The 14,334-nt window shown below is 45.0% G+C and overlaps 2 protein-coding genes across 2 annotated transcripts; one reads left to right on the forward strand and one right to left on the reverse strand.

Moving 5' to 3' along the window:
* Window positions 1-2,345: 2,345 nt before the first annotated feature.
* wnt10b (wingless-type MMTV integration site family, member 10b) lies at window positions 2,346-5,575 on the reverse strand. The gene is made up of 4 exons (XM_035159443.1): window positions 5,390-5,575; window positions 4,554-4,816; window positions 3,934-4,385; window positions 2,346-3,807 (listed from the first exon to the last, which is right to left on the reverse strand). The coding sequence occupies exons 1-4, from the start codon at window positions 5,461-5,463 to the stop codon at window positions 3,307-3,309; spliced, it is 1,290 nt and encodes a 429-aa protein (XP_035015334.1). The 5' UTR covers window positions 5,464-5,575; the 3' UTR covers window positions 2,346-3,306.
* Window positions 5,576-8,806: 3,231 nt separating this feature from the next.
* On the forward strand, window positions 8,807-13,767 carry wnt1 (wingless-type MMTV integration site family, member 1). The gene is made up of 4 exons (XM_035158217.2): window positions 8,807-8,907; window positions 11,054-11,307; window positions 11,476-11,741; window positions 11,862-13,767. The coding sequence occupies exons 1-4, from the start codon at window positions 8,807-8,809 to the stop codon at window positions 12,351-12,353; spliced, it is 1,113 nt and encodes a 370-aa protein (XP_035014108.1). The 3' UTR covers window positions 12,354-13,767.
* The last annotated feature ends 567 nt before the right edge of the window (window positions 13,768-14,334 follow it).

The raw sequence follows: 14,334 nt of genomic DNA on the forward strand, positions 1-14,334 counted from the left end.
CTGATTGGAGACTCTAGATTGACCATAGGTTGGTTGTCTCAATAAAATGGCCCTGTAATTTTCTGCCGTGTACCCTGCCTCTCGGCCAGTGTCAGGATCCAGCCAACCCAATGGTGACCCTCGAAGGATAAAACTGTAAAGATAATGAATGGAGGATATAATGTCCATGATCCATATAATGTTTATGCATTGTACAAGCACAGTGAGGAGGTATAACACAATTGATTTATCTCAGATTTGTAAAATGTTTTCTTTTAATCAGGTGTTTGTCCTTCTCTGCCCATAAAGATTTTAAAACCACAACCTTCGCTCAGAAGTAAAAATATGTCTTTAAACTTGAAATAAATAATAATGTGACATTGAATATGATAAACATTGCTATCGCTGGATATTACGATTTTGTTTGTGGCCATATCGTCCATCCTGACATATGAGCATCGACCATTGTTACGAGAACACACACCTGTGACCTACAGCCCCACAGTCATAGGTGAATCCAACATTTATCTCCCTCTTCCTCTCTATTGCGTGTCAGCCAGCCAGTGGTCCAGTAATGGATGTTTTTATCAATTCAGTGGTGAAGGCCGGGGAAATAAAGAGGGGAGCAGATGTTTGCAGCTGCAGACCAGATTACGGGGTGGAGTGGATGGTGGGGGAGCTTGCCGAGTTTGTGTGCGCGGGGAGTTTCGCGAGGGTTACAGCGGGCTCGGGTGGTGGCAGGAGAGGTGGGGTGGGGAGTTATGACTTAAAGGAGCCTTTCCTCTGAAGTGTCTGCCAGCGTGCACCCCAGCAAACACAATCACAAGTCTCGCTGGTTCTGCTAGCTGAACTAATGAGGGCCTGCGCGTTGAGGGCAGGGGCTTTGATGTTCTGGGTAGCTGGCTCCTTGTGTTTTCTCTCCCGCTCTCCTTCTCTGCCTGTCCCACATCAAAAATGAAAGGGGAGTTGAGAAGCAGATGTTTTGAGGCATGTATTTATACAGAGTACACTTTATTCACCCCCTCCTCCATACCCCAGTTGTCCTTTGCTCTGGCATCCCTGCTCTATGTACAGCGATGATCTATCTCTCCATCTTTATAGCCAACTAAACACACTAAATCGCCTTACTTTATACATATAATCATCCTGTCAATCAAAGTGGGTAACTTTTATCTCTCCTAACTTCCTCTCTCTGCCTCCCTCTCTTTAATTTCAGCCTAGTCTGGTTGTCATTACTCGGGGGGCAGTCAATGTGTTGCTATGCATGTGTCTGTGTCTGCAGCGATGAGGGGGAGAATGGGAAAGGGAGGAAAAGAGTGCGGAGAGCTTGGGAGAGAGAAAGCAATCCCAGGCTGTCCACCAACCTCTGTCTCACACATGTCACAGAGTGACAGGAAATTCCCTTTTGCAGCAGCTGGAGGGTGAAATGATAACCAGAAATCCAGTCCTTATTATTCCCCACCAGTCACTGTCTCCTTTTTATTCCTTCGCTAAATACCAAACAGACAGAACAGTTGATTCAGCCACTGGCACTGCCATTCCTCAGGAGTCAAGGGATATTTACCTTAGTCCATACAAACAGGATTTAATTGGTATTAAATCCTATATAGCAGGAGAGGTTTTCCCAGTAGGCCGCGCATGGAGACAGTTTGGATCATCTAAGATATCTAGGAATGCTGCCATCATAAATCCAGCCAGGTGCTGACATTAGCGCTTTGCTGTGTGACTAGAATGAGAGTGCAAATCACTTGGGTCACCAGGAGTTCTGACAGTTCATGTGTACACACCAGCATGCATGTTTTTGATTGTGCATCAGTGCCAGCATTTCTACATGCGAGTGTCTCTGTATGTGAAGCCATGTGTGTTTATGTTTGTGCAGTCTGTCTCCCAGGTAACAGGGACTGAGCGTCCCAACCGCACGTGGTTCAGCGAGTACCTTCCTCGGCTATGAACTCTGGACAGATGATCCCCTCCGATACTCACGCAGCAAAGACTGGTATAGTCACCCCCACTCTCTGCTCTCTTGATGCTTCTCTCCAGTAATAAAAGTCATACTTTAAGGAAACAATATCCTGCGGCCATAAAAAGTCCTTCTCTCAGCATGAAGTGGCCATAAAATAGGCTCTCACCTCCCAAATCTGCAGTGCGTAGAGGTTACCCCCCATTTACACAGCAACAGACGCACACTCAAACATACACACAACCCTCAGCACTGGTGCAGGACTAAAGCAAGTCCATCTCTCACTTTGACATGTACTACATGTGGGAAGAATCTAAGGAGTGCTTGAACTGATGAAACAGACAAAAGCAGGCACAGAGCAACAGGGTCTCAGTCATGATTTCATAGCAAAGTGACATATCACAGTTATGCCACGAAGCATATTTATATCATTATATTGACATGAATTCATAAAAACAGGACTAGTGATCGCTCTTGTGAAGTAATAACTATAATACAATGATATAAATAAATGTAAACGATTAGTTTATTCAGCGTTAAGAGATTAGAGGCCTCCATCTGTCTCCAAGAACGCATGTGGTGTCATCTCATCTTGAGTCTTACAGGTAATCAAGCTTCGATAAGCTTAGAAAAGGCATGCATGTGCTTTCCGTCTTGTTGCTTCTGTGAGAACTATCACAAGTATCAGTGCTTCAAACATCACAAAAACCCACTCTACTCTATTTTGCCTTCATAAAACTCTACTCTAGGCAGATTTGGAGACTGACTCCTCTGTCTGAGCTTCAGGTCAGAATATTGTCGAGTAACATAAGATATATTCTGCAGTGAGACTGTTTCTACAACAGCACAGGCTCACAATCCTGAGCCAGCATCAACCTGTCATTAACAAGAACCAAAAAGACCGGCCCCAACACCATAATAATATTAATATTAATAACAAATTTACAAATATACATATACGCAGTAAAATACACAGCTATTGTTCAAAGAGATGATTAAGTGTGATGCTATAACAGAAACACTTTTTTTGCTGTTGCTCGTTTTTGTTTTGTGGGATAGAAAAGATGGCGTAGAGGCGGTTTTCATGGCTGAGAGGGCAGCGTCTAAACAAGACAAATGTCATGAATCACCTCTTCAATCTCTGACTTGGCATTTTCAGAATAACAGCGGCTACAAAGAGAAAATAGATCCCAGATGATGGAGTGAAAAAAGGAGAGGTGGGGGAGTAGGGGGTAAACAGATTCTCTGGGAGAGTTACACAAAGAGCAAAACAAACACTCGAACAACAGGAGTGGGCCAAGGGACAGGCTCACAGTCTTGAGTCCTGGATGGACAAAGGCAGCTGGGACTGCAGAGTGAACTTGAATCTACTTGCACACGTTGACCCAGTCCGTGAGCCGACACTCCTCGCACAACACGTAGCAGCACCAGTGAAATCTGCAGTTGCAGCGTTCGCTGCGTGTCTGTTTCAAGATGTTGTGTCCGCGGCCGCAGCACAGTGAGCTGCAGCTGTCTGTGTTGTAGCTGGTCTTGTTGCAGATGCGTCCTTGTGTACCAGGGGAGTCCACAGATGCATCACGCTCACAGAAGTCAGGAGACTTCTCAAAGTACACCAGCTCTCTGGACATGCTGCGGCGGTGGCCTCCATTGAGTCCCCCCGTGCTCCTGCCGGCGCCGTTTCCTGTTCGAGGGTTGAAAACCCCATTGTTCTTGTTCTGCGAGTTGACGAAAATGGCAGACAGGAACTTTTCCTTGAGTAGAGAACCCACAAGCCGGAACTCTGGAGACACGTGCCAGCAGGTCTTAAACTGACAGCTCCCGGATGTGCCATGACATTTGCACTTCCTCTTCATGTTGTCATTCACTGTCTGTGTGGAGAAAGGTAAGTGATGTCAGCAAAAAAAGAAATGACGTTTTTGATTATAAATGCCAGTGAACAGTGAGTCTGCTTTCTGAGGAGCGCTGAGTACACTGTAGATAAGCACATCATTCACCTGTCTTCCCACCCGGTTGTTATGTATCCTCATGCGAGCGTGGATATCTCTTGGAGACCCGCTGGAGTCCAGCCAGTCTCTGGAGAACCGTTCCCCAAAGCGGACGTCATGGCTGCAGCCCCCCCACTCCCAGGTCTCCTGCATGGGGCTCAGCTCATCTGGTAAAGGCTTGAGCAGGGCGGAGGGGTGGGTGGAGCGCAGGTTAGCGGGCAGTTCACCATGGCGACCGTTTAACTCCAGGGGTAATGACCGTGTCATGCCGATGCCTACCCCGCCCTTCTGCAGGGTCTGCAGCTGCAGCTGTGTGAGTTTCAGTCGGATCTTGTCATCGTCCTGGCGACGCTTGGCCTCGCAGCCGCACCCCCGCAGCTTGCCCATGCTGCAGGCCGTGGCCACAGAGTGAGCCACACCCGCTGCCAGTAAGGCCAGGGAGAAGGCACTCTCGCGGTAACCTGGGAGCAGGAGTTGAAAATGGTCAACAAAGTAGCTCTAAAATCGTCCAGAGACTGTGCGTAAATGTCATGCGTAATATAATATTTACTCTCTACACTAGGATGAACATTTACTTCACAAACCCCAGGTAACATTTTGACCACCATTAGCTTTCCTAGGACTCTCACCCCTGTTGAGGATGGTGTTGTGGTGGGGCACCTTGCCGAGGCCCTCCAACGAGGAGCAGTTCCACCGTTGGTCCCTGAACTGGTGCTGACACTCGTGGATGGCCACCTGGATGCCCTGCAGCGCGGAGGCTGTCACGTCGGGACTCCGCACACACATCCGCATCTGACGCTTACTGAGGCCTGCCAGCCTCAGGCACACGGAGTTGGGGGTTAGCACTGGATCTCCTGCCACCTTCAGGCTGAGGATATCATTACACAGCACCCTGCAGAGAGAGAGGGAGGGAGAGGTGGTTGATGGATAGTCAGGGGTGGTCAGGAGTTCATCAGTCAAATCCACAGCAATGTGTGGAGATTTGGAAAGTTAAGAAAATCTGAAAAACCAGTTCTGATTTAAGAAGGATATGCGACAAATCTCGTTGGATCAATCTCGCCTCCAAGGGATTTGCTGGATACACTTGGCAATAAAACGTGTTAATCATTTGCACACGTATTTGTGTGTCTACTGATGTTGCTTGAATCTGGAAAAAATATAATGCTAAACAGATCATTCAGCCGAGCAGTCCCAAAAGCAGAAAGTAAATAGACAAATACATGTTCAGGAGAAATAACAACAGTGGGACTCAGGATGAATTCTGTATGGCACAGTTCGAACTTGTCAAAGGCAACAAAATCAGCAAACATTGAATCCCAGATGGCAGATGTTTCACTTCTCAACTGAACCTGTAAAATGTTGGTTTAAATCACACATCACAGTAAACTTCACTAACTCCGAAATCCACGAAGCCGGACCCCCGCATGTACCACCAGCTCTCCTGGGCGCTCTCAAGTGCACTTACGTTAATGCAGGTGACATAAGTGCTGCTGCCAAAATCAAGAACTGGTCCCAACGGAGTTTGTTTGATAGCTCCATTTTGTTAAGCGTCTTTCGAGACGTGACATTAAACCACTCGTGATGAAGTCCTGGACCGGAAAAGAATATATGGGGGCAAGAAGAAGACGAGTGGAGTATTATCGATGCACCGCCAAACGACCGAAGAGTGAAGACGGAGAACAGAGGAGCTCGGGGGCGAGAGTAAACGGGAGGGGGGAGAGACAGAGGGGAGGGGAGGAGATGCCTCCACAGGCGACTGTTAGCAAAATATTGGCCAATATCAAAGGCGGATCAACAGTTGATCGTTTTATTATTTTCTAAACGTGGTCGCTGGTCCATGCGTAAAAAGACGTCTCCAAACTTTTACGCACGGGCACCACTTTCCATAACCGTTCACACATCGTGTCTCAGCTTCTGTGGTTAATTTAAAATACTGCAAAATATTAATAAGACACTAATACCTAAATGTTTTTAATGCTGATTTGTGTTGTTTGGGTGGGCGGCTGTAGACTGTGTGGCATAGATCTTTGGGGACCAAGAACAAAAGAAACGCTCCGCAAAATGAAATATGGAAAGTCAACAGAAGATTTTTGTTCATAGAGGGGTGAGTTTAATGATGAATGGGGGGAGGGTAGAGCGGCCGGTTCCACTGTACGACAGGGAGGCAGCAGCAGGCAGGCGGCTCCGCTAACAGACCCTGCAACAATACTGTTTTTTAAGTCATGTGGTCCCCCCCTCCCCTCCTTCCTCCCCTCCATCCTCCCACCTCCACCACAGCGGCTGTTCTTCATTGTTGTGTTTGAAACAACTTCACTTTGTCACGCCAAAGTCTTTATTTCAGGGTATAAAATTCTATTCATAAATCAGGGGAGAGACAGGATTTTTGTGTGATTATTAATCAAATTGTGGTGTCACACTCTCCCACGAAAACTATTTGCAAGTTACAGTTGTGGATTCGTTAAAATGAGTATGCTGCGTTACGGGAATTGAGTTTTAATGACTTTTACGCATAATAAAAGTGATTATATTAATTATGGCCTATATTTAAATTCGTTTGTCATGCTCGGTAACGACCAGGCCTGTGGAACCAGATGCTCAGGCCTTTCTGCACGGACGTTGATGAGGATGTGGCAGCTCCGCATCAAATCAATCAGCATATTGATCTCAGTTAATACGCGCAATATGCGCAGCTACTGAATCCACAGGTCATCAGTAACAATGTTTATTATCCAACGAATTAATTGGGATTTCTCGAACAAATCTCCAACAATGACAGGCGCTGCTGTTGGGACCGATAAGCAGAATGTGGGTTACTTTCATAAAATTAAGTTAAAACCCCCCTCAAACACGGTTCGCACAGTGACACCAATTCATCTAATCTCCTTCCATTCCCTAAGCTGCAGCAATGAAAAGTGCATTAGCATTCTGGCTTGGCGTGTATATCTAAGTGGCTTAAAAAGTGATTTGAAGTTGATTTGTATATAAAAGGCCCCCTTTATCCGGATTGAGGCTTTAATCTGCTCGGTGTCGCATGACTGCTCCAGGAAGCCCGTTTGAGCACCTTCATATAAGACTGGAGTATAAACGTAGGGCGGCTGTCATTAAAGCCTCTTTTTTTTTTTTTTACAAAAGCCCACTTCCTTTTACTGTCATCAGGGAAAGCGAGAGAGATGGCGAGGAAGGGGGAGGGAGATTATTTAACGTGCAAACCGCTGCAGTGACTAATGTGGGACATGCAAATTAGCAGATAAATGTCACATAATGAAACATTTCACCCGAGAACCAACATGGAGGAGTTTTGGGGACATTTACGCACACTGCTCTCCTAGTCTGGGGCTTATAGATGGAGATGCCGCAAAGTGGCTCAAGCTGTGATTACACTGGGCTACATGTGCGTCGAGGGAGGTCTGCAGGCCAGATGTTTGGAATGGTTTTTATTCTGACTCGTCCCCCATCTTTTCCTGCTCATCATACATCAAACTTCTGATTGGAGACCGTATTTAATCTCTCCCGCGTTTCAGAAAAAAAAAAAATTCTAGCCCAGCAGGCATGTGTGAGTTATAGGACAACTGAGAGCTTATTGTGGTTAATTTCTGCATTCAAGAGTTGTTGTGCGTGTGCGCGCGCGCGTCTTGGTCTGTAAAGACTGGTGATAATAGTTTTGTTTATTGGGCCCCTGCAAATTTGTATCTGAATATATAGAGACACAGTCACAAAGGCACAATATAATACATAAGTATTAACAACATTAGAGATATGATAAGTCAAATAATGTTTTTAAAAAAGTGTGTAGTCAGTAGGATCAGTCTCAAACGGAAAAGAGAAGCTATTAGTCACTGCACATTTTCAGAGCGCGTTAGCAGAAAGGAGGAGGAGATGCGGTTAGGGAGTGGGCTATTCCAACCACCGGGTAAAAAAGGCCAGTTTTAGATGGCTCATATTCCTCTGTAACTGTATTGCACCGTGACACCAACTTTGAGCAGCGGCGGAGCACCAAACCCCGGGCGCACCCACAGCAGCATCTGCACCAACACATCACTGCTCCCGGGGCACTTCTGCTTTACGCACGCAGGACTGGATGTGCATGGAAGCAAGAGGGGGGAAACTACTCTCAGCCGCCGCACACATTTGCATGGAATCGATTCTGTGATGAGATGACCGTGAGATTCCACCAGTAGCCTAATATGCGCAACACTGTGGATTGCCCTCGTTTTTTTTTTTTCTCTTCCTTTCTCTTTTCTGCCCAGTTGTGTTTCCTTATTCATTGTGCGCCCTATGAAGAGCATTAACTATCCCTCCCTCCAATCCTATTGAAAGGGCTCCGAAAAAAAACAGAGGGAGATGAGAGCAGCAAATCCCTTTTTTATTCCCCTCGTAGCGCTCAATAAGAGAAGAATGTGTTGCCTATCAGTCACCGAGGGGATCAAGTCTTCGGGACTGTCCCACGCGTTCAATGCGCCGCGCAGAGCATCACTGAGAGAGACAGAGTGAAGAAGAGGAGGAGGACTGCAGCAGCAGCAGCAGCAGCAGGATCAGCAGGAGCGGGAGCATCCTGCCCGGACACTTCACATCATTTAGCAACCTGTCTCCACTTAACATCCATTCAAGCCAATCATAGGGGCTGTCTGCTTGTCTCACCTCTCAAGCCCTCTCACTGGACTCTGTGGTGAGTATTCATCCACCTTCGGTCATTTTAATCACGCAACACTTACATTATTAGAAATAAGCAAGTGAGTTTATGCAATTTAAAAACAACCTAAATGTCTATTTTTAATTGTTCTTGTTTTTAAGCTGACGGTTTATTTAATGTTTTTTTTTAATTTTTGCGTAATTGTGCCTGAGTGTCGTTGCTGATTGTTGATATTTTCCTCCTGAAGACACGATGAGGAGTCTGGCGCTGCTGCTGGGGGTGAAAGCCGCTTGCATCCTGCTGGTGTCTTCGCTCTCAGGCACAGGGGCCGTGAACAACAGCGGCCGGTGGTGGTGAGTTCAGCGGCACTCGGAGGCCTGCAGGAGCCTATATATATATAGATAGATATGATGATGATGTATTCATTCACATGTCAGCATGCTGCCATAGAAATCTCCAGTTAAACGCTGGCTGGAGATGGGGAAGACCATATGAACAGGCTCCTTTATTGCTGCGCGCTTGGAATAATGTGCTAGTTTTGGCACCGCTCACAACTTCTGTTCAGCCTCTGAAAAAAAGAGCCACCACATGATCTTGTGGGATTTCATTTCCAAATTACTCCACGAGCACAGCTATAAATTATTCAACTTCTTTTTTTTAAATTTTTTATATTTTGGCATCATTTATATGAGATTGCAGCTGACTCTATTTGACAATAACATAACAAAATTTCTAAAAGTGTAATTACAGTTTTACCTTTTTTTTTTGTGGTTGGTGTGATTCCCCCACCCCTCCGCCTCCCCGTCATTTGGACAATGTGGTTTGAACACAAGACATTTTTCAATCCAATGTGGGACAAATTAAATATGGATTTATTTCATAGCCCAGCTGAAAGGAATACGAGGTTTCAGCCATGCTCGTGTTGATCTAATACTGTAGCCTGCATTCCTCTGTCCATATACTGCGACCTGAAACTACAACCAGCCAGTTGCACAATATTTTGTACGAGAAAACAAAACCAAAATCCGATCTGTGTAGTTTTGCTTCAGTGGGATTATTGTCTTGCTTGTTTAAACATCCATAAACTGTGGGCTGGGTTTGTTGAGGTAATGATTTCAACAAAGTTTTTGTCGTTTTTGCGGTGCCATCAGATGGGCAGCATTTTGCGCACAGCGTCCCTGTTCAAATATTTCAAGATTCAGCTGAAATCCAAGAAAACAGCTAGAGAGAGAGAGAGAGAGAGAGAGAGAGAGAGAGAGAGAGAGAGAGAGAGAGAGAGAGAGAGAGAGAGAGAGAGAGAGAGAGAGAGAAAAGAAAAGGAAAAGAATGGGAATGAGGAATGAGGGAAAACACCCCAAAAAATCCGAGATCATTATTAATCTTCCAAGCACTCACCACACAACTGCCTGCCTGGGTCAGTCCTCTCAACAGGCCCAAGACTCGCACGCTTTTCCGGATAATAATGCTTAACAGGAGACAGCCATTAAATGTTGACACAGAAATCTCACAGAGAAATGCCAACGAGTTAAGTGGAAAATTAAACAGCCTGTGAACGGAAACACTAGAACTGTTCGATCACAGAGAAGAGAGCCAGTGATCCAACATTTGTAAAAAGTTAAAGGAGCACAGGTTTGGACACTTATAATATAATATTTTATAACACAAACTGAGTTGTTGATTGAGTGGTGATCAATATTTTTACATGCTACTCTTTTTAAGTTTTTTGGCAAAGAGGATTTTTAATTTCCAGCATGCCTCTTTTATTGAATAGCCAACTGTTTGGTGACATTTTGACTGACTGGACACATTTGAACATTGAAATAACGAAACATATTTTTTTGTTAATGAGTTTGTCCAAGTTTGAAAAGTGTATTATGCCAGGCCAGGCTACAAAAAGCCACCAAGTCTCAGATAAAACCTTTTATTTTGAAGGAGCCAGTGCAGAAGAAATCATACTGTATACCATGTGTGGACAAATCTGTAGATTCGTGGTCAATGTGCAGAAGAGTTTAGTTCACTTGTTTTCTGCTTTTGGTTCATAACCAAGAAATTAACAAGTGATATTTAACAGGAAAATACAGATATGAACCCGTGGAGAAGTGAGCACTCTAACTGTGTCCTGATGAGTGCATGACTGATACTTAATATTATAATAATTAGAAATAAACATTCTGGTTTAATTGAGAGGAAACTCGAGCTATACCCGTGTCAAGTGATTTTAATGCAGCCAGAGGTGAAAATATTTCAGTTTCATGTTATTTGCCAAGCCAGAAACCTGCATTTTGTCTCAGACTCACTGTCTCCTCATGGTCTTGGAACAGCATGTGTCACTGTTTGTTATTGTAGTACATAATGAAAACAGTAATTTTAAAAAGGCACGTGAGATGCCAAGACACTTCAGTTTGAGAGTTTAGAAGGTCACAGAGAGAGCTACATGCACACACTGCCAGCTCCTTCACTCCTTCACTCTTCATTGTCCTTGTCCTTGTCTTGTGCCAGGGGTATTGTCAATGTGGCCTCCTCATCCAACCTCCTCACCAATTCCAAGAACGTGCAGTTGGTCCTGGATCCAAGCCTGGCCCTGCTGAGTCGTCGCCAGCGACGGCTGATTCGCCAGAATCCTGGCATCTTGCATGCCATCGCCGCTGGGCTGCACACCGCCATAAAGGAGTGCAAGTGGCAGTTCCGCAACCGGCGCTGGAACTGCCCGACCACCCAAAGCCCGGCAGTTTTTGGCAAAATCCTCAATCGTGGTAAGACTTTCTTGTCTTTCTCACCAGGCGATATTGGACAATTTAGGGCAGGATGCAATATAATTCACTTTTGTGCATTTTAAAGGTTTTGTTTGCTAAATATTTTCCAATTTTGGGCGAAAAAGGTTAGATCAATTCTAATGGTAAGTCGTGATATTGTTTCTTCAGGTTGCCGAGAGACAGCATTTGTATTCGCAATTACCAGCGCAGGGGTGACCCATGCTGTGGCTCGCTCATGCTCAGAAGGAGCAATTGAATCGTGCACATGCGATTACCGCCGCCGAGGTCCTGGAGGGCCGGACTGGCACTGGGGGGGCTGCAGTGACAATGTGGACTTTGGCAGGATGTTCAGTCAGGAGTTCGTGGACTCCAGCGAGAGGGGCAGAGATCTGCGCTACCTCACCAACCTACACAATAACGAAGCTGGAAGAATGGTAAGGATTTGATACTCCAACCTGCCATGTTTTGTTTGTTTTGTCAGAATTCCCAAAAGTGTTTGTGATTTCCACTATGTGTGCGATCTCATCAGTAGCCTTTGTTCTTCCTCTGTGCAGACTGTGTCTTCGGAGATGCGTCAGGAGTGTAAGTGCCATGGCATGTCAGGCTCCTGCACCGTACGTACCTGTTGGATGCGCCTGCCCAGCTTCCGCACAGTGGGGGACTTCCTTAAAGACCGCTTTGATGGAGCGTCCAGAGTCATTTACGCCAACAAGGGAAGCAATCGAGCCTCTCATCGAGCTGACCCCCGCCACCTGGAACCTGAAAACCCAGCTCACAAACCCCCCTCTGCCATGGACCTGGTCTATTTTGAGAAATCACCAAACTTCTGCTCCCACAATGGCAAAACTGGCACTTTGGGAACCTCTGGTAGAACATGCAACAGCTCATCTCCGGGCCTGGATGGGTGTGAGCTGCTGTGCTGCGGACGTGGGTTTAAGACCCGGACTGAGACTGTGACTGAGCGTTGCAACTGCACCTTCCACTGGTGCTGCCATGTCAGCTGCTTGAACTGCACCAGCACACGAACGTTTCACCAGTGTCTATGATGACAGGTGGAAAACCAAGTGAATATTCAGGCATATATGAAGGGCAAAGAAGAAGGTCTTTGCAAAACAGGTATTTGGTTGAGACAGCGACTAGCAGGCAGGTGGTTGGAGATGTTAGGTAGAAGCTAGAGAAGCTTCCAGGTTGGTGAACTATTACAGGGAAAACTTTGGCACAAAAACGCAATCAGTAGTTTTTAAGAGGGAGGAGATGGAGAAAAGCACAAATACAACAGGTCACAGTGGGAGAACATGTGCTTGCTCTTAAGCATAAAGGTATTTAAACACTACAACTCTCCATGTAGAAGGGAAATCATCCACATCTCTTGAGTGTTTGCACTGTAGTGCACAAATAGAAACAGAAGATAAGGGACATAGTGATGAGGATGAGGTTGCACCTGTAACCAGGTACCACAAACCTCCTCTCCCCTGCTGAGGGAGGAAACTGGACACAAAGTCTCACAGATGGTTTTTGTGGAACAAGAGCCACATACATTCTCTCATAAACTGGTGGAGACCTCAAAACAGTGGGAAGTTATTTAAAAAGAAAAACAAATCTATGTTTTGTTTTCTTCTGCTGAAGTTTTTTGTTTTCATATGAAGTTAATCTCCAGCGATGTACTCTCTGTTCCCAAATTGTGTAATTCGGTTCTGGATGCAGCCGAACCACTTAGAATTTTTTTTATTAAGATTTCTCTTGAGTTAAACAACACCTCAACCATAACTTGCCACTCTGACTTCGCACAGGATGGTCCTGATGTTGCACGACTTGGACCGGTGCCTGCCACGTAAAACAAGAAACTGAGAGAGGCAAATTCATTTGAATGTATTATCAATACACTGAATATCACTGCATGTAGTGGGGCAAAACCGAGGAGCCAACATAAAAATGTACATAAAAATAATACAAATAAATTCTTAGTTAATGAGCTAGTCCAGTTAGTAGGAAAATGTGTATTACGTCAGGCCACGTCTCAGTTAAATCCTTTTATTTTGAAGGAGCCTGTGCAGAAGAAATCATACTGTATATCAGCTAAGAGAACCAAAATACTGTAAATATTAAAATATATGAATATATTTATAATGACATCTCTTGTAAGTGTTGCTGTATGATTTATGCACATGTCAGTGGCTGGAGAATATTCTATCATTAGCGTCGAGTCAGGAGATGTTTGGATCTCATGCCTTTTTCTGTTTTGGTGTAATGTAGCTGACACAAATCCGACTCTTACTAGAAACAGAACATTATCACTTTTTTTGCTTGTTTCCTGTAAAAACCCTTGTGTTTGGTCATGCACTGAATATTTACCTTTTTATCACTGTAAATATGAAATATTTATTTCTGGGGATTTTTTTATACTTTTATAGAGAAATGTAAGAGAAGACTTTTTTTTTTTTTAGATTTTAATCAAAAGATTTAGGTGCCAGCTGGTTTTGTATTGTATGATAGAACAATAAAGTCTATATTTTCAATTAAGTTGCCCTCCTGAATGTGTCAAAAGATGCTATTATGCCTGTTGTGGTTTGTGTTTGAGATAGTTTTGACAACCAACAAAGTGAACATATAAGCCTATCCCTGGGTGTCCTCTGCTTAATCCTATTACCACCACCAAAGCAGCCTCTTTCCCCCGGCTCACAAAACATCCCTGCATCTGTGCTCCCACAACCACAGAGACGGCCCCAGCTTATCCAGCCACATACCTTATTTTATACAGGATTTTACTGCATTGAATGTTTTTGCTTCATTTGTTTAATGTCGGAAAGAAATAAAGAAATAATGTGAAGAAAAAAGAATGCGCCCTCCCCCTCGGACCCCTGGCAACCTGACCGACCACGGGAGTTTGGAAAGCTTCGCACTTTCTCTCGGGCCCACCGCAGAACAGGAGCAGTCGGGGTCATCCAGACAGAACGCAGTGGAGATGCAGTGAGGCCACCAACGCACACCCTGCAGCCCAGAAGTCCAATTAACAGAGCCGCAGAGTTG

This window comes from Hippoglossus stenolepis, chromosome 6, assembly GCF_022539355.2.
Source record: "Hippoglossus stenolepis isolate QCI-W04-F060 chromosome 6, HSTE1.2, whole genome shotgun sequence".
NCBI lineage: Eukaryota > Metazoa > Chordata > Actinopteri > Pleuronectiformes > Pleuronectidae > Hippoglossus > Hippoglossus stenolepis.